The following is a 22,279-nucleotide window of genomic DNA, read 5'->3' on the forward strand; positions in this document are numbered from 1 at the left end:
TCCTTTTATATTTTCCTTCTGTTTTGGTTTTCCTGATTGTACTAGAATTATAATTCCTTATATTCCTAGGATGTAGTTGTTATTTAAACCTTTCTCTTGTAGACCAATCGGACAGATTGAAATTGAGAATTTATTCAGAAAACGCAGCTAAGTTTAGCCGCAAATTGTGAGTGTTCGTTATATATTTCTAGTGTTGGTGTAGTTTCGTTGGAGGTTCGTGTTTGAGATACCATCTCCCCATCAATTTGGTATCAGCGCTTTGGTTCTTGTGGGTGGAGGGAAGCCTCCATGGCTCATAACAGGCGTGGTCGGGGTGGTGTCCGAATGGAGGGCCGTAACACTACAGACGACATGGATGAAATTAAACGAATGATTCAACAACTCACTGATCGTGTCGCTCGCATCGAGACTCAAAGCCATGGTGGTGAGAGTTTCGACGGGGAGGGAGACGAAAATCCCTTTTACAACAACATGGAAGGTGTGCAAAGGGGACGAGATCATTACGGTCGAAATTTCGACATGAAAGTAGACTTACCTGAGTTCGAGGGAAAGATGCAACCTGATGACTTTGTTGATTGGCTCAATACCGTTGAGCGTATATTTGACTACAAAGAGGTACCAGATGAGAAGAAAGTTAAGATCGTGGCCATTAAATTGAGGAGGAATGCCTCTGCATGGTGGGAGCAGCTAAAGACTCGGCGTGATCGTACGGGAAAATCCAAAATTAAAACCTGGGAGAAAATGAAGAAAGAGCTAAAGAGAAAATTTTTGCCAGAAAACTACCTTCAAGCAAACGTCCTGAAACTTCATAATCTGCGACAGGGAAATCGTACTATTGAGGAATATACTGAAGAATTTGATCTCTTAACCATGAGGTGTGGACTCGTCGAAGAAGAAGAACACACAGTCGCACGTTATCTTGGAGGGATGCGTAGGGAAATTCATGATGTGGTGGTTTTACAGCAATACTGGAGTTATGATGATGTCTTCAAGTTAGCCATACAAGTAGAGAAACAGATGAAGACACGATCAAGGCGTACTGGAATAGAGGGTTCTGAGCAAAAAAATTATTGGATGACTAAAGGCTCATCAAATTCTGAACCAGGGAAGCGTGAAGCACCCAAGACCAATGCACCGGAGAACTTTACTGCCAGCAAACCGAGAGGGATCAAGTGTTTCAAATGTTCCGGCATAGGACATATTGCTTCTGAATGTCCTAACAGAAAAATTGTAAGTTTGGTTGAAGAATTGGGCGAAACCAGCGGTATGTCAAAAGAGATGCTGCCCATATTTGATGATTATGGGGACAATGAAGAAGAAGAGATCACATGGAGTGACCATGGAGAGTCCTTGGTGATTCGAAGGGTCATGAATGTTGCCAAGGTGGAGGACAACCCGGATTGGCTACGGAATAATATATTCCATACCAAGTGTACCTCTCATGGGAAGGTATGTAGCGTTATTATTGATAGTGGAAGTTGTGAAAACATTGTTTCACAGGAGATGGTTGATAAACTGAATTTGAAGACTGAAACGAAGCCAATCCCTTACAAGTTATCTTGGGTCAAGAAAGGGAACGAAGTCGTGGTGAATCATCGCTGCCTAGTGCCATTCTCCATTGGGCAAAAGTATCAGGACTCTCAATGGTGTGATGTAATTCCAATGGATGCATGCCACATATTATTGGGGAGACCTTGGCAATTTGATCGCAAGGCCACACATGACGGATACAAAAATACATATACCTTCATCAAAGATGGTACGAAGGTTATTTTAGGTCCCTCCCAATCCGAATTTAATTCCAAATCCATGAAAATTGGTGCTGGAAGCTTTCTCACCAAAGGAAAATTCCTAAAAGAGGCGGAGGAGAGTGGCGATATGTACATGCTGATGGTGAAAGAGACAAATCCAGATGTTCTTAATTTTCCTAAAGAATTAACACCTCTTTTGCAGGAATTTAATGATGTTATTCCTGAAGAATTACCTGCAGGGTTACCTCCTATGCGAGACATCCAACATTGCATAGATTTGTTTCCAGGTTCAACTCTCCCAAATAAAGCTCATTATCGGATGAGCCCATTAGAGTACGAGGAGCTGAATAGGCAAGTGACAGAATTGTTGAAGAAAGGGGTTATCCGAGAGAGCATGAGCCCGTGTGCAGTACCTGCATTGCTTGCTCCAAAAAAAGATGGGACTTGGCGTATGTGCGTCGACAGTCGGGCAATAAATAAGATCACCGTGAAGTACAGATTTCCAATTCCTCGTCTCGACGATATGTTGGATCACTTGTCGGGAGCAAAAATATTTTCGAAAATAGACTTAAGGAGTGGATATCACCAAATCCGAATGAGGCCCGGTGACGAATGGAAGACAGCCTTTAAAACGCGGGATGGTTTATTTGAATGGTTGGTGATGCCATTCGGATTGACAAATGCTCCTAGCACATTTATGAGACTCATGAACCAGGTATTTCGTCCTTTTATTGGAAAGTTTGTAGTTGTTTACTTTGACGATATTCTGGTTTATAGTCATAATGCTGTTCAACACCTGGAGCACTTGAGACAAATTTTTGAAGTTTTACGGGAGCAGCAACTCTTTGCCAATTTGAAGAAGTGTGAAATTTTGACAGATAGCTTAATTTTTCTTGGGTATGTGATATCATCAGATGGTATTAAAATGGATTAAAAAAAAATTGAAGCAATACAAGAGTGGCCTATACCACAATCTGTCCATGAGGTGCGAAGCTTCCATGGCTTAGCTTCATTCTACCGAAGATTTATCCGAAGTTTCAGTTCTATTATGGCGCCCTTGACTGATTGTATGAAGCATAATACTTTCAAATGGACTGAAACTGCAGAGAAGAGCTTTCAAGCCATAAAGAAAGCTATGACTGAAGCACTGTTGTTAATATTATGTTAACTCGCAATTGTACGGGGCAATTAGTAGTATAGCAAGACAAGTACGAGGTCGTACCCACGAAGACTGAGAAGTTAAAACTAGTTATGTACTTAGATTACCAAATTCAAGAAAGTAGGAGGTTATGTCTAAAACAGAATTTAAAACAAGAGTGGTTGTGATTGTTGAACAAAAGAAGCAAAATGAAATTGCAAACAAAAACAAGTAAACAAATGTAAGAAAGAGTGGTTTTAAGAGTTGGAAAACAGATTTTGAGACTAGGGCATTCGAATCACCATAACAATTCAATTCTGGGTTATAAAGATTCAAGTAACAAGTCTAATTCAGATTCAAAGATTGATTCTAGCTAAAGTATGATTAGGCCATGGTGTTTGGTCCTAACCTTGTGTTCCTAATTCCCTAATTTGATCATTTGTTGTCTAACCTAAAATTAAGCATTAGGAACCCATTAAGCATAGAAGAACATTTTAAACAACCAAGTATGTATCTAATCCCTGTTGTCGAATGTCCATACATACTCTTCCTATTCATAGTTCAATTCGAATTAAAGCATGGTGTATACTCTTAATTCAAACCAAGATAGTTAACAAACAAGTTCTAATGGTGATCAATCATTCAAACAAGCATGTTAACTTATAAGCATAATGAATAAGAACATGAATCATGAATCAAACTTGAAACTCCAAACTTATAAACCCAGAATATTCATGTTAGGTTACATCGAAGCCCTAGTTATGGATTTAGCTACTCATAATGGAAAAGAGACTTGAACAGAAATGAGAAAACATAATGAATGCAATAAGAGTAGAAAAACCCTTTTTCTGAAGTTCTTGTGGTGTCCAAGGCTTCTCCAAGTGCTTCTCCACTTCTAATGCTTCTCCAAGAGCTTCCCCACTTCTAGAAAGATGTATGAAGGATATGGAGGTGATTTGGGATGAGTTTGAGTGAGTGGTGATGGCTAAGGAAGATGAAATTCGTAGGGAAATGGAAGAGAGGTTTGCTGGAGTTGTTTTGGTGATTGTTGGAGTGTTTGGGATTTTGAGAGTGTTTGAGGATGGTTGGAGTGAATTGTGGGGGTTGTGAATCTCAGGATTTGTTGTGTCTTGAATGTGGAATGGATGTGGTATTTATAGGGAGAGGGGAGTGACAAATCTGAATTCAATATGGCTAATGCATACAACACTTGCATTATAAAAGATGAATTGGTTGATGCACTTCACTAATGCATACAACACTTGCATTATAAAATCTGAATTGGTTGATGCACTTCACCAATAGATCCCACCAGCAGCCCTAGCTCATCTTCATGTCACCATGACCAAGCTTCCAACCAGAAATGATAGCTCATACCTAGCTCACCATGACCAAGCATCCAACCAGCACATGCTGAGGTCAGCATAACCAGCAACTTCAAGGGCTTACAACTTGGGCTTCTCTTAATCAAATTAGGACTTTAAGCACTCGAAATTGAAGTTCAGAATGTCTTCTTTCCAGCCATATGTCATTTGGGCCAATCCAAGGTCGGAGGAGGAAGTTAAGGCCAAAACAAATTGCTAACTCATTTTGCGCGCTGATAAAATCCATCCTGAGCATGGCTCTGTGTTTGCTAGGTAACAGACTCCATATTTATCCAATGGGGCTGAATTTTGGATATGTTATAGTACACACCCATTGGAACAACTTTCATGAAGAATGCTGCCTCATCCGAGCTGTGTAGGTTGCTGAAACAAAGCTTGCAATATGACCTACGGAACTGGACTGGCAGGGGGCTGTAGACAAAATGAGTTTGTCTTTTAAGCTCTTCTTCCATTCATCCAAATTAGGCCTTAACATGCTTGAATTGCATGAATTATGCTCTCTTGCTCTATTGGCCTACAAAACACACAAAGGGAGGGAAATAACTTAGAATTATAGGAACTAAGCAAAAGAAGTAAGTAAATTGGGCATGTATATGTATGAAATTATGAGCTTAACACACCCCCAAACTTAGATTTTGCTAGTCCTCGAGCAAAACAAAAGAGAAACAAAGATAAAAACAAAACAAGAAGTTAACTAGACCACTTTCGTAGGTAACTCGATTGCATTGAGCGTATGCAACAAGCCTTTAAACCTCTAGGCATCCCTAGTAGGAGGAGTTGTGTCTCCTGAGGGTTTAACAGATACGATACCCACAAACGTTTTTCTAACTCTACAAAACAAAATGGTTAGAAAAACAACTTTGAAATCAACTAATGAAAATGAAAGAAAGTTTTAGTCATACCTCCAACACCATAGAGTTGCCAAGATAGGTCATCAATCAGTGTGTACAAGTGGAAGCTATAGCTCAAAGGCACACAGTTTCAAAGCAAGCACACTCAAACCTTGAATAGAGAACATGCTTCGACTCTAATTCTCACAGATAACACTCAATCACTCAGGACCTATGTTTTAATTCTCTCAAGAAAGCATAAGTGAGTGTATGAAATAGAAGCACAAATTTGGTTAGATCTCATGAAAGGAATTAAATACTAAGAATAGAGATACACACATACTTACCAGTACCCATGAATACATCCTCAAAGATCAGCTAGGTCTTTCACAATGTTGTAATGAAAGGCTAAGGTTTAGGGGAAATGGAAGAATTGGAAGGAAAAACAAATAACTTAAGAACATACCAAGGTTGCATGCTTCATTAATCTGCAAGGCATCATTGATTTAGATTGGCATGGCAGCAAACTTCATGGTATCTCCTGGCATAGACTTTATTTTTCACACTTAGATCAAATCGAAACACTTTCATCTTCGTTGATTTGATCTGCATCTTCATTAACTTCATTGCACAGATTCACATCATCTTTATTTAGGTACATGGCTGCAACTTCCTTGCTTCAAACTTTATCTTGGCACACCTTGGTATATTTCTAAGCTATAGGGTATGGCTACAATAGGTCAAGTATCTCAGATTGAGATACAAAGGTAGGGAAATGATGAGGGTGATAGAAGAAAAGGCTTTAAGTGTTTGGCTTCAAGAGGGTTGATGGAACACACATATAGGTAGGGTGAAAAGAAAGCACATAGAATGGTTATGCACACATAGCCTAGCATCACTTCAATGAGTTCATTCATGAATGAGAGCAAGCACATGATATCTGCAAAAGCGAATCATCCTTAGTATTCAATCAAAATGGAATAATGAGATCAATTAGAGTGAATTGAAGAAAATAAGTATGGATGAGAAATAGAACACTTTAAACCCTCTCAAGAAAGCAATTAGGCTCGATATAGCTCACTAGGGTAGTCTCCACTATTTTCCTTCAAGAATTTGAGCGTGGTACTTTAGCCACCAGAATTCTAAGAGCAAAAGCTTTGTGAAGTGCAAAATTCTGATATGAAAACCTCAAATAGCAGCTCCATAGCATTGATTGTATGACATTCTTTAAAAAAAATAAAAATAAAAAATAAAAAAAATAAAAAAATAAAAAAAATAAAAAATAAAAAAATAAAAAAAAAAAAAAAAAAAAAATTGTGACAAGAGAACGAAAATTGAAAACACAAATGGATAAGAAAATTGAAATTGAAAACCTTCCCCCCAGACCTAAATTGAACATTGTCCTCAATGTGAAAGCATACAAAAGATGATTGAGAACAAACAAATGATAAAGGGAAAAGTTTAGAAGAAGGTTTAGGAAAAATAAAAAATAAAAAAAATGAATATATAAGCAACTCATGGATGACCAGTTAAGGGCCTCAGAAAACACAGCCAGGGGATCCGGGAAGGTTGGAGGGGTCACAATGGTCCCGCTTAAAACCCAAACTTCTTAGACACCGAAGGTGTCGCCTAAAGAACTCCTAGACACTGTATTGACGGAAGTGCTCACTGGAGTTACCATAAGTTAGCTCATATGAAAAATCTTTTTAAATTTTTATATTTTTTTATTTTTTTTTTTAAATTTTTATTAAAAAAAAAAAAAAAAAAAACAGAAATTTAAAATAATAACAAGTAAAGAGAAAGGATTGAAATGCTCCCCCTTGATGCGATTAGGTCGATTGCTACCAAGCACATTCTTCTTGAACACATGGGTTGCCTCCCAAGAAGCGCCTTAGTTACTGTCTTGGCAAGACATTGTGCAATCAGCTAAGTTGATGGTACGAAGGGAAGTTGATCTACCACATGGCCAGTTTGGATGCCAGCTGAAACTCCCTCATAGAATGGCTTTAAACGTTGTCCATTTACTTTGAAAGTCGAGCCATCTTTAGGGTTTTGAATCTCCACAGCTCCATAGGGAGAAACATTGACCACGGTGAATGGGCCTTGCCATCTAGACTTCAATTTTCCTGGAAAGAGACGCAAACGTGAGTTAAACAAAAGAACTGACATACCTTTGGAGAACTCTTTCCGTTGAATGTTTCTGTCATGGTAACTCTTGGTTCGTTCTTTGTAAAGCTTTGCATTCTCATAAGACTCATGTCTAATTTCTTCCAATTCATTCAGCTGAAACTTTCTTGCATGGCCTGCCTTGTCTAGATCAAAATTTAACTTCTTGATGGCCCAAAAAGCATTGTGTTCAAGCTCCATTGGCAGGTGACAAGCTTTCCCAAACACAAGACGATAAGGGCTCATTCCAATGGGAGTCTTATATGCTGTCCTATAAGCCCATAATGCATCATTGAGCTTGGCTGCCCAATCTTTCCTTGTATTGTTCACCACCTTCTCCAGGATGTGCTTAATTTCTCTATTGCTTATTTCCACTTGACCAGAAGTTTGCGGATGATATGGTGTAGAGACTCGATGGGTGATGTTGTACTTCTTCATGAGTGCTTCGAATGGCTTGTTACAGAAGTGGCTGCCTCCATCACTAATGACAGCCCTTGGAGTACCAAACCTTGTGAAAATATTATCCTTCAAGAACTTCAGCACCACCTTATAATCATTGGTTTTGGTGGCTATGGCTTCCACCCATTTAGACACATAATCAACAGCAACAAGTATGTAAGTATAACCAAAGGAAGATGGGAATGGTCCCATGAAATCAATACCCCACACATCGAAGAGCTCCACAACAAGTATGTTATTCAATGGCATTTCATTCCTGCGACTTATGTTCCCCATCCTTTGGCACCTATCACACTTAACACAAAAATTAAATGCATCTTTAAATAGAGTGGGCCAAAAGAAACCAGATTGCAGAATTTTAAGTGCTGTTTTCTTAGCTCCAAAGTGACCTCCACAGGCCAATTCGTGGCTATGCCTAAGTATGCTTTCTTGCTCTTCTTCTGGAACACATCTTCTGATGAGTTGATCCGGGCAATGCTTGAATAAGAAAGGTTCATCCCATACATAATGTTTCACCATGGAAAAGAACTTCTTCTTATCCTGAGAAGTTAGATCATTTCTAAGAACACCACAAGCAAGATAATTAACAAAATCAGCATACCATGGCTCTTTGACTTGGGCAGCATATAGTTGTTCATCAGGGAAAGTCTCATTCAAGGGTAGCACAGCTCCTCCTTTTTCTTCAACCACAATTCTGCTCAAATGATCAGCTACCACATTCTCACATCCCTTCTTATCTCGAATCTCCAAATCGAATTCTTGCAGCAAGAGAATCCATCTAATCAAGCGTGGTTTGGCATCCTTCTTAGTGAGCAAGTATCTAAGGGCTGCATGGTCAGAATAAACAATTACTTTAGAACCAACAAGGTAAGAACGAAATTTTTCTAAAGCAAAAACTACAGCAAGCAACTCCTTCTCTGTTGTGGAGTAGTTGATTTGAGCATCATTCAAGGTCCGGCTAGCATAATGAATCACATGGGGCAGCTTGTTCTTCTTTTGACCTAAAACTGCACCAATAGCAAAGTCAGAGGCATCACACATTATTTCAAATGGTAAAGACCAATCCGGAGCTATGATAATAGGGGCTGAAGTTAGCTCCCTCTTCAAGGTAGAAAAAGCTTCCATGCAAGCTTCATTAAACTCAAAAACAGCATCCTTAGCAAGGAGATTACACAATGGCCTTGTAATGCTTGAGAAATTTTTGATGAACCTTCTATAGAATCCAGCATGACCTAGAAAGCTTCTAATTCCTTTAACAGAGGTAGGGGGTGGAAGATTTGAGATGAGGTCGATCTTGGCTTTATCCACTTCGATTCCCTTGCTTGAAATCACATGGCCTAGTACAATGCCTTGTCTCACCATGAAGTGACACTTCTCCCAATTCAAAATCAGATTTGTTTCCTGGCATCTTTTAAGCACTAGAGACAAGTGGTGAAGACAATTATCAAAAGAGGAACCAAAAACTGAAAAATCATCCATAAATACCTCAATGAATCGTTCCACCATATCTGAAAAGATTGACATCATGCATCTTTGGAAAGTTGCTGGGGCATTGCATAAACCGAATGGCATCCTTCTATAAGCAAACGTACCAAATGGGCATGTGAATGTGGTTTTCTCTTGGTCTTCCGGAGCAATGGGAATTTGATTATAACCTGAAAAACCATCAAGAAAACAATAGTAAGCATGGCCAGATAAACGTTCAAGCATTTGATCAATAAAAGGTAAGGGGAAATGATCTTTTCTAGTGGATGTGTTCAACTTCCTGTAATCAATGCAAACTCTCCAACCAGTGACAGTTCGTGTAGGAACTAGCTCATTCTTCTCATTCTTCACAACGGTGATTCCGGACTTCTTTGGAACAACTTGCACAGGGCTCACCCACTTAGAATCTGAAATTGGGTAGATGATTCCTACATCGAGTAGCTTTAAAACTTCAGCTCTAACCACCTCTTTCATGTTGGGATTTAGCCTCCTTTGGGCATCACGAGATGGTTTGCTGTCTTCTTCCATTAAAATCCGGTGCATGCACATGCTTGGACTAATTCCTTTGATGTCTGCTATGGTCCACCCAATGGCTGTTTTATGCTCTTTTAGAACTTTAATTAAGCTCTCTTCTTCATGTGAGGAGAGACCTGCAGCAATTATAACAGGGAGAGTTTCGTTAGCACCCAAATATGTATATTTAAGATTATTGGGAAGAGGTTTAAGTTCTAGCTTTGGTGGGATGACAATGGATGGCTCCAATTTCGTGGATGATGGTCCAAGAGGCTCGATTGGTGGCCTAAAGGATGGTGGGTATGGCGGAAACACTTCTAAGGCAGCCACCACTTCTTGGAACTCCGGTTCACAAAGATCTTCCTCTTCTTGTGTTAAGACAGCTTCTAGAGCATCATTAGACTTTCTCTGCAAAATTTTGGAAGAAACCTCATGATCCACAACATCAATTGAAAAGCAAGAATCAAGAGAGATAGAAGGTTGAGATAGAGCATTAAGCATTTTAAATTCAACAGTTTCACCCAAAACAGTCATGGAGAGAGTGCTATCTTTCACTTTGATGATTGTGTCTGCAGTGGCCATGAATGGCCTGCCTAGGAGAATGGGATCAACACGATCTCCATTTGGATTGTCTTCCATGTCCATCACTACAAAATCAGCAGGGAGAATTAGTGTATTAACTTGAACTAGAATATCTTCTACAATACCTTTTGGATATTTTATAGAATGATCAGCTAGTTCAAGTCGCATTGAAGTCTTCTTCATCCCTTCTAAGCCAAGCTCTTGATAAACTGAATATGGCAAAACATTGATGCTTGCTCCCAAGTCCAACATGGCTCTTCCAACCTTCTTGCCTCCAATGTTAATGGGAATGTCAAAGCTGCCAGGATCATCTAGTTTTGGTGGAAGCTTCCTTTGCAATACAGCACTTACATTCTGGTCGAGCTTTACTCCTTCATTTGGAGCGAAATTGAGCTTGTGAGTTTTCAAGTCCTTGATGAATTTTCCATATGCAGGAATCTGTTCAATAAGATCAAGCAAAGGCAAATTGATATTAACTTTACTCAAAATATCATAAATCTCTTTAAAAGCCTTATCTTGCTTTGCTTTCTTAAGACGGCCTGGAAATGGAATCTGTGGAACATATGGAGCGGGTGGCACGTATCTATCTTCTTGAAGATGTGGTGGCACAAATTTGTCATCCCTTTTATGCAATTGGAATTGATCGGATTTCTGAGAATCTGATTTGGCCTTAGGAGCAGATTGAGAAGTTTTGAGTTGTTCTCCTTCCGTGGCCATGGTCTCCTCCTCTTCATTTTCTACAATCACAACATCATTTGAAAGATTAGAATCATCTTTATTATCAATGATCTTACCTGATCTGAGCACATGAATGGCCTTGGCTTCTGGGTTCTTTGGATTGATCTCAGTTTGGCTTGGCCATTTCCCAGGCACTCTTTGAGTTATTTCAGCAGCTATTTGGCCTAATTGGACTTCCAATTTGGAGATGGCAGCTTGTGTAGTTTGCTGAAAATTGGATTGGTTGATTGCCATCTGCTTCACTATATCTTCCAATGATGATGATGATTGTTGTGGCCTTTGGAATGAAGGGGGATTTGCTTGATTCTGGGTATTTCTCCATGAAAAGTTTGGATGATTCCTCCAACCTGGATTATAACTTTGAGAGTATGGATCATTTCTTGGACCTTGGTTGTAGGAATTTACCAACTTAGCTTGCTCTTGCACAAATTCTGGATATCCAGCCCCAAGTGGACAAGCTGTGGTATCATGGTCATGAGATTCACAAATGCTACACACTTCCTTCGGAGGGCTTCTTGAGTTTAATGCAAGAAGAGCATCTAGCTTTTGTTCCAGTTTTGAAATCTGCACACTAGAAGCATCATTAGAACCACTAATAACACGTTTACCTCTTGTATCCGTATGTTGGGTCTCCATTGCTATCTCCTCAAAGAGTTCGTACGTTTCTTCTGGAGTTTTGGTTTTAAAAGAACCACCTGCAAAATTGGTGACTATATTATGACTAGAAGGGGTTAGTCCTTTATAAAACATACGCATTTGAAGCTTCAATGGAATCCCATGATGAGGACATTGGTTGAGCAACCCATTGAATTTCTCCCATGCTTCACAAAACGATTCATCATCTTGCTGTGCAAATAACAAGATCTTGTCCCTAAGCATGTCGGTCTTTTGCGTGGAGAAGTATTTTTCCAGGAACTTCTTTTGAATGGCAGACCATGTAGTGAGTGAACCAGGCTTCAAAGAATTCAACCAATACTTCGCCTTATCCTTTAAAGTGTATGGAAACACTCTCATTCGAAGTTGATCTTCTGTCACACCTGTCAAGGGAAAAGAACTCACAACATTAAAAATATCCTTTATATGAGTCAATGGATCTTCATTAGGTAAACCATAAAAGGAAGGCAGCATATTAAGATGAGAAGATTTAAGCTCATAATTTCGAGCTACAGTGGGCAGCAAAATGCTTGAAGGAGATGCTGGAATTGTTGGGATATCAAGTTCTCCCATGAACTCAATGGCAGCCATCATTTCTTCTTCTTCTTGGTCTGAACTTGCTTCCGAATTTGAAAGTGAAGAACCGGGAAGTTCAGTGTGGAGAGCAAGACTTGTAAATGTAGCAAGAGCTTGCTCTTTTGCAGTTGACAACTCCCTTTCTAGACGATTCTGAATTTCAGAGGTCACTCGTCTGGGTTGCAATGATGGTCCTGCGTTCAAAGATCTAGAACGTTGGAACGAAGACCTCACTTGTTCAAGTAATGGATTTTTAGACATAAACTACCTGAAACAGAAAATTAGATTAATTAGAAACACTAAAAAGAATAGGGTAACCTTGGGCACATAACCAGGGAAGAACTTTCGTTCAGTCCCCGGCAACGGCGCCAAAATTTGTTGTTAATATTATGTTAACTCGCAATTGTACGGGGCAATTAGTAGTATAGCAAGACAAGTACGAGGTCGTACCCACGAAGACTGAGAAGTTAAAACTAGTTATGTACTTAGATTACCAAATTCAAGAAAGTAGGAGGTTATGTCTAAAACAGAATTTAAAACAAGAGTGGTTGTGATTGTTGAACAAAAGAAGCAAAATGAAATTGCAAACAAAAACAAGTAAACAAATGTAAGAAAGAGTGGTTTTAAGAGTTGGAAAACAGATTTTGAGACTAGGGCATTCGAATCACCATAACAATTCAATTCTGGGTTATAAAGATTCAAGTAACAAGTCTAATTCAGATTCAAAGATTGATTCTAGCTAAAGTATGATTAGGCCATGGTGTTTGGTCCTAACCTTGTGTTCCTAATTCCCTAATTTGATCATTTGTTGTCTAACCTAAAATTAAGCATTAGGAACCCATTAAGCATAGAAGAACATTTTAAACAACCAAGTATGTATCTAATCCCTGTTGTCGAATGTCCATACATACTCTTCCTATTCATAGTTCAATTCGAATTAAAGCATGGTGTATACTCTTAATTCAAACCAAGATAGTTAACAAACAAGTTCTAATGGTGATCAATCATTCAAACAAGCATGTTAACTTATAAGCATAATGAATAAGAACATGAATCATGAATCAAACTTGAAACTCCAAACTTATAAACCCAGAATATTCATGTTAGGTTACATCGAAGCCCTAGTTATGGATTTAGCTACTCATAATGGAAAAGAGACTTGAACAGAAATGAGAAAACATAATGAATGCAATAAGAGTAGAAAAACCCTTTTTCTGAAGTTCTTGTGGTGTCCAAGGCTTCTCCAAGTGCTTCTCCACTTCTAATGCTTCTCCAAGAGCTTCCCCACTTCTAGAAAGATGTATGAAGGATATGGAGGTGATTTGGGATGAGTTTGAGTGAGTGGTGATGGCTAAGGAAGATGAAATTCGTAGGGAAATGGAAGAGAGGTTTGCTGGAGTTGTTTTGGTGATTGTTGGAGTGTTTGGGATTTTGAGAGTGTTTGAGGATGGTTGGAGTGAATTGTGGGGGTTGTGAATCTCAGGATTTGTTGTGTCTTGAATGTGGAATGGATGTGGTATTTATAGGGAGAGGGGAGTGACAAATCTGAATTCAATATGGCTAATGCATACAACACTTGCATTATAAAAGATGAATTGGTTGATGCACTTCACTAATGCATACAACACTTGCATTATAAAATCTGAATTGGTTGATGCACTTCACCAATAGATCCCACCAGCAGCCCTAGCTCATCTTCATGTCACCATGACCAAGCTTCCAACCAGAAATGATAGCTCATACCTAGCTCACCATGACCAAGCATCCAACCAGCACATGCTGAGGTCAGCATAACCAGCAACTTCAAGGGCTTACAACTTGGGCTTCTCTTAATCAAATTAGGACTTTAAGCACTCGAAATTGAAGTTCAGAATGTCTTCTTTCCAGCCATATGTCATTTGGGCCAATCCAAGGTCGGAGGAGGAAGTTAAGGCCAAAACAAATTGCTAACTCATTTTGCGCGCTGATAAAATCCATCCTGAGCATGGCTCTGTGTTTGCTAGGTAACAGACTCCATATTTATCCAATGGGGCTGAATTTTGGATATGTTATAGTACACACCCATTGGAACAACTTTCATGAAGAATGCTGCCTCATCCGAGCTGTGTAGGTTGCTGAAACAAAGCTTGCAATATGACCTACGGAACTGGACTGGCAGGGGGCTGTAGACAAAATGAGTTTGTCTTTTAAGCTCTTCTTCCATTCATCCAAATTAGGCCTTAACATGCTTGAATTGCATGAATTATGCTCTCTTGCTCTATTGGCCTACAAAACACACAAAGGGAGGGAAATAACTTAGAATTATAGGAACTAAGCAAAAGAAGTAAGTAAATTGGGCATGTATATGTATGAAATTATGAGCTTAACAAGCACCATTACTGATTCTACCAGATTACCAAAAGGTTTTTGAGGTAGATTGTGATGCATCCAAAGTTGGGATTGGAGCTGTTCTTAGCCAGGAGGGGAGACCAGTTGCCTTCTTTAGTGAAAAACTCAATGACACTATACAACGCTACTCCACTTATGATATTGAGTTTTATGCCATTATGCAATCTCTTAGACAATGGAGGCAATATCTGATTTACAAGGAATTTATCCTTTACTCTGATCATGAAGCATTGAGATTTATCAATGGGCAACACAAACTGAATCGGAGACATGCCAGATGGGTGGAAGAATTGCAGGAGTACAATTTTGTGATTAAACACAAGGCTGGAATCCACAATAAAGTAGCAGATGCTTTAAGTCGCAAGGTGGCCTTATTATCTGTCATGCAAGTTAGAGTGGAGGGCTTTGAGCAATTGCAGGAGTTATATAAAGAAGACAAAGAATTTGGTGAAATCTGGTCCGAATGTGTGCAAAATAATTCAATACAAGATTACCATATTCAAGATAGATATTTGTTCAAGGGGAACAAATTATGCATTCCTGATTGTTCTTTACGGTTATGGATAATTGAGGAGCAACATGGAGGAGGCCTTGGAGGACACTTTGGACGAGACAAAACTATTGACCTTGTTGAGAACAAATTTCATTGGCCAAAGTTGCGAAGAGACGTGGAGAGATACGTACAAAGATGCAGGACTTGCCACTTGGCCATGAGTCGTAGTCAGAACACGGGGCTTTATACTCCTTTGCCAGAGCCACATGCACCATGGGAAGACATTAGCATGGATTTCGTTGTTGGCCTTCCGAAGACAAAACAAGGATTTGATTCAGTCATGGTAGTTGTTGATCGCTTTTCGAAGATGGCCCATTTTGTTCCTTGTAAAACGACCATGGATGCTAGCAATATTGCTCATATTTATTTTCAGGAGATTGTCAAATTACATGGGATTCCTACTACAATTACTTCAGATAGAGACACCAAGTTTGTGGGACATTTTTGGAGGACTTTGTGGCGTAAGATGGGGACTCGGCTCCAATTTAGTAGTGCACATCATCCCCAAACGGATGGTCAGACAGAGGTTGTCAATAGGACCCTTGGTAACTTATTGAGGTCTTTGGTTAGTAGCAATAAAACGGGCTGGAGTGATGTTCTACCACATGCAGAATTTGCATATAACCAGTCAAAAAGTAGAAGCATTGGAATGAGCCCATTTGAAGCTGTCTATGGTCGCAGCCCTTCTAGTCCAATTGACTTAATTCCTTTGCCGGTAGAGAATCGTTTTAGTGGGGATGCCAATGACATGGTTGATCATATCAAGAAGGTCCATGAACGTGTTAGCCTTCGACTTAAAGAGAGCAACACAAAGTATAAAGAGAGTGCTGATAAACATAGGCGTTACAAGGAGTTCCAAGAAGGGGATTTAGTGTGGATCAACTTAAGAAAGGAGAGATTTCCTCGTGGAAAATATGGTAAATTGCATGATAGAGGTGGTGGACCATACAAAATATTGAAAAGGGCTGGTCAAAATGCTTATGTACTTGAGTTGCCGAATGACATTGGTGTCTCGCCTACATTCAACGTCGCTGACTTACAAGCTTACTATGGCGAGAATGAAACCCCAGATTTTGACTCGAGGTCGAGTCCTTTCCAACCCGAGGAGTCTGATGCAGGAGCATCCCAAGCCAAACTAGGGAAGCCCAAGAGATCAGTCAAACCTCCTAATTACCTTAAAGATTATTTCCCAAAATAAATTAGGAGACCTTTCCTACTGCTGATTGACTTCCTTTTATATTTTCCTTCTGTTTTGGTTTTCCTGATTGTACTAGAATTATAATTCCTTATATTCCTAGGATGTAGTTGTTATTTAAACCTTTCTCTTGTAGACCAATCGGACAGATTGAAATTGAGAATTTATTCAGAAAACGCAGCTAAGTTTAGCCGCAAATTGTGAGTGTTCGTTATATATTTCTAGTGTTGGTGTAGTTTCGTTGGAGGTTCGTGTTTGAGATACCATCTCCCCATCAATGTCAATCATCACTGCTGTATATTGTTTAATGGCACTTTCACTGCCTACAGATCAAATGCAGCCTACTCTGTAGCATTAATCTGTGTACAAAGCAAAAGTTCAAATTCAAATATAGAAGGTTGGGTTCATGACTCTGTACCTGACTACATACTCACTTTTTCAAAGGCTCTTCTTTGATGGATTTTGTCGCTCCAATATATTACATTTGATTAGGATTGAATATGGTGATTAGGGCGTATTATTAAAATACATTTGTTTCACAATTCAATATATCCATTTTAATCATTTTATATTAGGGTACATTAGTAATTCAATAAATAGTTTAGTAATAGAGTGTACTCAGTTAATTTTAAGGTTCGTTTAACAACACCCTTTTTTTTCTCTACAATTGATTGTCATTAAGTAAAATATATGACTAGCTTAGGTCTCATATATGACGTGATTTTCAAGCGGGAGTTATGATGGAATTGAGATATTGAGAGTCCAGTATCATATACCTCCAGATAAGTGCTACCAATTAATTCTCTATCTTATACATTTGTGAGCATTACTACAAACGTATGTGATTCCAAGAAACTAATTTAGTTTGAATTTTGTGAAATAAGACTGTTAAGGCCCAAAAAATCCAAGGTCGGGCCCAAATAAATTCTCGGCCCAGTACAACACCTTATTAAGAAAATATTTGACTTGGAGCACACAAAAATTCGTCACACGAGCTCACACGAGCCACAATCCACGTGTCGTGCCAAATAAATAATCCGTCATGCTAAGAATCGAGATGAGCCTATAAAATACACTAGCTCTACGAGCCCATGCTAATTATCCTGTCAAGCATCATGTCTCTTTTCGAGGACGATAAAATTAAAGCATGCCAAGTGACATGCTATGCCAAGCGAGAAATCATGATTTCACACCCAAACACACTACAAGCTTAAGTGGGCCCCAAGCCACTCAAATGCCCGGGACTTGCTTGAGTGGGTTATGGTATGGATAGTAATAAATTGTCATGAGGCCCATTAATGGGCCGAGAAATGGAAGTCCCGGGCTACTTGGGAGCCTCGGAACTCCAACCCATTTCTTAGGCCCAAACGTGTGGGTGAGCATAAAAGAGAAAATAGCTTATTACCTCAACCAATATAGCCCATCACATCAACCAAAAATAGCCCAATACTTGATGAGGTTAGTCCATTTACTTGGTAAACTAACTTGTTGTCCTAGAAGGCCCATACAATTAGAATAAGGAGCTCCAAAAGCCCCAGCACTTTGCTGGAGAACAAAAGCCACGAAAGGAGCCAGGAGGTACACGTACGCGGAGCTGCTGGGGGGCTCCAGCACATGAGAGGGGGAACAAATTTCAAGCAAAAACATGCAAAGGACCAAGGGGTATTGTTTCGCAGATTGCTAGGAGAGGAGTCACCCTTCAAACTAGCGTGCATACCCATTTCTTTCCCCCATCAGATCTGGCCATGGAAGAAGGAAAGAAGGAAAGAAAGAAAGAAAGGAGATGGCTGGGAATAGGAGTTCACCACTGAGGCAGCCGCGAGAAAAGCATTGAGCTCCCAAAAATCTTTGTTTTTGTGCGATTGGGCAGAGAAGATTTCACCAAAATAAGATGAGTCAAAGGGAGAGAGGAGAAAGGAAAGGAAAAGCTTTGCCTAATTGGACAGAAACCATTAGGGTTTCTTGGAAAATAGGAGCTTCCAGCGGCTATAAATGAGGCACCTTCTACCCAACAAGGGACAACCACAACCGAAGAACAAGCTTCCTCTCTCACCAAAGCCCAGCAATTTCGTGCCCTGTTCACCCTTCTCCCCCTATTTTTCTCTCTCGGTAGATTGTTCTAATACTTGACAGAACCTTTGTCGAGCTGTCGGAAACCACTTAAGCCACCCATTGCTTTCTCTTTCTCACCCTCTCCTCCTTTTTTCAGCCAAACTCTCTTACAATCCTCTCTTTCCTTACCTTGACACCCCCTTTTCCCTAAGAACTCACAATTTTCTCTCTTTTGTGCTAAACTCACAACAGATTTGCTTCCATGCCACAAACTTCTCATGTCAAGTTAAAAATCTATCTGTAAGCATACGGTGTTTTTGTTGGTGAAGGTAACCGGGGTGTTTCCTAAGACTTCACTGTCCTTTCGAAACATTCTTGGGGCTTGATCTTTGAACTCAGGCACAGGGGATAATTTCATCCATCTGCTCTTTACGGCAGCCCAGCCCATTTGTAGCTGCCGGAAGAAAAAAAGCCCATACAAAGACAATATAGAAATTTATCATTTTTCACTTGTCTAGTTTGTCAAATTATAAATTAAATTAAATTAAATTTTTTATATAAAAAGAACTTGAAATGGAAGTTGAAATCTATTTCCTGATCTTATTTACATCCTTTTGTTTTTTACAAATCAAAGTTTATATTGGGTTTGTTAATTGTTTTATTCAACCTAGAAACACCAATTCATGAGAAAATGCCTTCTTGATTACATGAACTTATACCTTTTTTTTTTCCTACGAAATTTCTTTATCAATGTGAATGCCCAATCTTGTCAAACTTTAATTTGATGATAGCACGTATTAGTTTTATGTGAAATCAAACTGAGTCTATTGAGAATTACATTTTTTTTATATTTATGGAGAAATGGTTCTTTCTGGGAATCATTTGTTTATGACAAAAAGTTGCCTCAATTTGTGCCAAAAACAAAAAAAAAAGGAAAAAAAAAAACAATAGTCCCCTCAATCACAATATTAGATGCAAATCACTTCCAAAAGAAAACCCAAATGTTTACTTCTCATATACAAATCTCGTTTAGTTGGTTTCCACCCAGGTCAATCTAGTCACTAAGCCTAGAAGAGCCCAAATAAATGCACGGAAAACCCAAATCAAAGAAGCACCAGAATCCCACATCGACATAGTGTATAAATTTGCACTGCTTTATATACAAAAATTTCAATGCCAAGATCGTGTTCGTAGAAAGGAGAGATGGTTGGCATCTCCCCTGACAGGGACGGGAACAGCTTTCGGGCTTACCTGTTACCACACATCCGGTTAAGGCTACCCACCCTTGTGGTGGATCTTATAACCATTTTTTTTTTTTACTTTTTTCTTTGCTTTTTTAAATTTCCGAATAATTTCATGTTAATTCATTTTAGGGTTCGTTCAAATTTTGCTTGCATTTAGATAAGGTGACAAAATATCCAGAAGAACATCTTCCTTAGCAGTAGCTCCATTATAATAAGTTTAGGTTTCCTGTTCTTCCAAAAAATAACACACTCTTATTCTCTCAATCAATCTTATGGCTGCTACTTCTGCTGTCCATTTCACTGTGAATTCCTCAGAAACAAAGAGACCCATCTTCTTCACTTCACCGTTTAGACAAATTCCAACCAAAAGATTCAACCTTTCTTGCATGTCCACCAAGTCTCCTCCAAAATCTCCACCAGATTTAGCAGAACCCAACAGCAAGAACAAGAAGAAGAAGAACGACAACAACAACAAAAAAACCCCATCTTTGTCTGAGCAACTCCAGCCTCTAACCTCAACCACTCTCTCCAACCCTCCCAAAGACCAATCCCAATTGCTTTCCAAGCCGAAGTCCATTTGGGTGAACCCCGCCAAGCCCAAACGCTCTGTTCTCTCTCTGCAGAGGCAGAAACGGTCACTTTACTCTTACAATCCTCAGGTGAGAGATCTCAGGCAGTTTGCTCATAAGCTCAATGATTGTGATGCCTCTCAAGGTGCTTTCTTGGCTGCTCTTGAAGAAATCCCACACCCACCCACTAGAGAAAATGCGCTTTTGATACTCAATAGCTTGAAGCCATGGCAGAAAACCCATATGTTCTTCAATTGGGTGAAGGCCCAGAATTCGTTTCCCATGGATACCATATTCTACAATGTCACAATGAAGTCTTTGAGGTTTGGGAGGCAGTTTCAACTCATTGAAGAGCTTGCTGAGGAGATGGTAAGCAATGAGATTGAGCTTGATAACATTACTTACTCCACTATAATTACTTGTGCCAAGAGGTCCAAGCTTTTTGACAAGGCAGTGGAGTGGTTTGAGAGGATGTACAAGACTGGTTTAATGCCTGATGAGGTGACTTACTCTGCTATTTTAGATGTTTATGCCAAATTGGGAAAGGTTGAGGAGGTTCTTAGTTTATATGAGAGAGGGAGAGCTAGTGGGTGGAAACCAGACCCCATTGCATTTTCTGTATTGGGTAAGATGTTTGGTGAGGCTGGGGACTATGATGGCATTAGGTATGTCTTGCAGGAAATGGCTGCTCTTGGTGTGCAGCCTAATTTGGTTGTGTACAATACTTTGTTAGAGGCAATGGGCAAGGCTGGAAAGCCTGGTTTAGCAAGAAGCTTATTCGAAGAAATGGTGGGATCCGGGCTGAAACCAAATGAGAAAACATTGACAGCGCTTGTTAAGATCTATGGCAAGGCTAGGTGGGCTCGAGATGCTTTGGAATTATGGGAACGAATGAGATCGAACGAGTGGCCTATGGACTTCATTTTGTATAACACATTGTTGAATATGTGTGCTGACCTTGGTTTGGAGGAGGAAGCTAAGAAGCTTTTCAAGGATATGAAGCAGTCGGAGCATTGTAGGCCGGACAGTTGGAGTTACACGGCAATGTTGAACATTTTTGGGAGTGGAGGGAATGTTGATGAGGCAATGGGGTTGTTTGAAGAAATGTCTGAGTTGGGGATTGAGCTGAATGTCATGGGGTGCACTTGTTTGATTCAGTGCTTGGGGAAAGCTAGAAGATTCGGTGATATGGTTCGAGTCTTTGGTGTTGCAGTTGAAAGAGGGGTTAAACCAGATGATAGGCTTTGTGGGTGCTTACTGTCTGTTGTGTCATTGTGTGAAAAAACTGAGGATGAGGATAAGGTCCTCTCTTGTTTGCAGCAGGCTAATCCCAAGTTGGTTACCCTTGTCAAAGTGCTGCAGGATAAGAAACTTGGGTTTGAGACCATTAAAGATGAGTTCAGGGATGTTATCAGTGGCACATCGGTTGAATCCCGGAGACCCTTCTGTAATTGCTTGATAGATATATGCCGAAACAAAAACAACCATGAGAGAGCTCATGAGTTGCTCTATCTGGGAACCCTATACGGGTTGTATCCGGGTTTACACAACAAGACTTCAAGGGAGTGGTGTTTGGATGTTAGGTCACTGTCCATTGGTGCAGCTCACACTGCACTTGAAGAGTGGATGGGAACACTCTACAAAATTGTTCAGCGTGAGGAGGCATTGCCGGAGTTGTTTTCAGCCCAAACGGGTACCGGAACACACAAGTTCTCTCAAGGGCTGGCTCATTCCTTTGCTTCTCATGTGGAGAAATTGGCTGCACCATTTAGGAAGAGTGAAGAGAAAGCTGGTCGTTTTGTGGCGACCAGGGAGGATTTAGTATCTTGGGTGCAGTCACAGGCTCCATCTACAGCCATCACAGCGTAACTGTTGGACCAACTAACAGCTTCATTAGTGCTTATATGTATGTTTATACTTTGTAATTTCTAGTTTTTTACACCCTCGTTCAAATGTGAAATGTATTATCTTATTTGGGTCGATGTATATTTCACAAAAACT

General features: G+C 39.7%; 1 protein-coding gene and 2 non-coding genes across 3 annotated transcripts; all 3 read left to right on the plus strand.

Moving 5' to 3' along the window:
• Positions 1-11,819: 11,819 nt before the first annotated feature.
• On the plus strand, positions 11,820-11,926 carry LOC148294406 (small nucleolar RNA R71). The gene has a single exon (XR_015836213.1). It is a non-coding gene; the product is annotated as a small nucleolar RNA R71 (small nucleolar RNA).
• Positions 11,927-19,644: 7,718 nt separating this feature from the next.
• LOC110768799 (pentatricopeptide (PPR) repeat-containing protein) lies at positions 19,645-22,260 on the plus strand. The gene has a single exon (XM_021972654.2). It carries the CDS (start codon positions 19,982-19,984, stop codon positions 22,145-22,147), a length of 2,166 nt encoding a protein of 721 aa, XP_021828346.1. The 5' UTR covers positions 19,645-19,981; the 3' UTR covers positions 22,148-22,260.
• On the plus strand, positions 19,650-19,780 carry LOC148294407 (U6atac minor spliceosomal RNA). The gene has a single exon (XR_015836174.1). It is a non-coding gene; the product is annotated as a U6atac minor spliceosomal RNA (small nuclear RNA).
• Positions 22,261-22,279: the final 19 nt, after the last annotated feature.

Source organism: Prunus avium, chromosome 5 (genome assembly GCF_965620075.1).
Source record: "Prunus avium chromosome 5, drPruAviu1.hap1.1, whole genome shotgun sequence".
Taxonomy (NCBI): domain Eukaryota; kingdom Viridiplantae; phylum Streptophyta; class Magnoliopsida; order Rosales; family Rosaceae; genus Prunus; species Prunus avium.

Coding starts and splice junctions, on each gene's coding strand:
- LOC110768799 (XM_021972654.2), top strand. CDS start 19,982: ATGGCTGCTACTTCTGCTGTCCATTTCACTGTGAATTCCTCAGAAACA.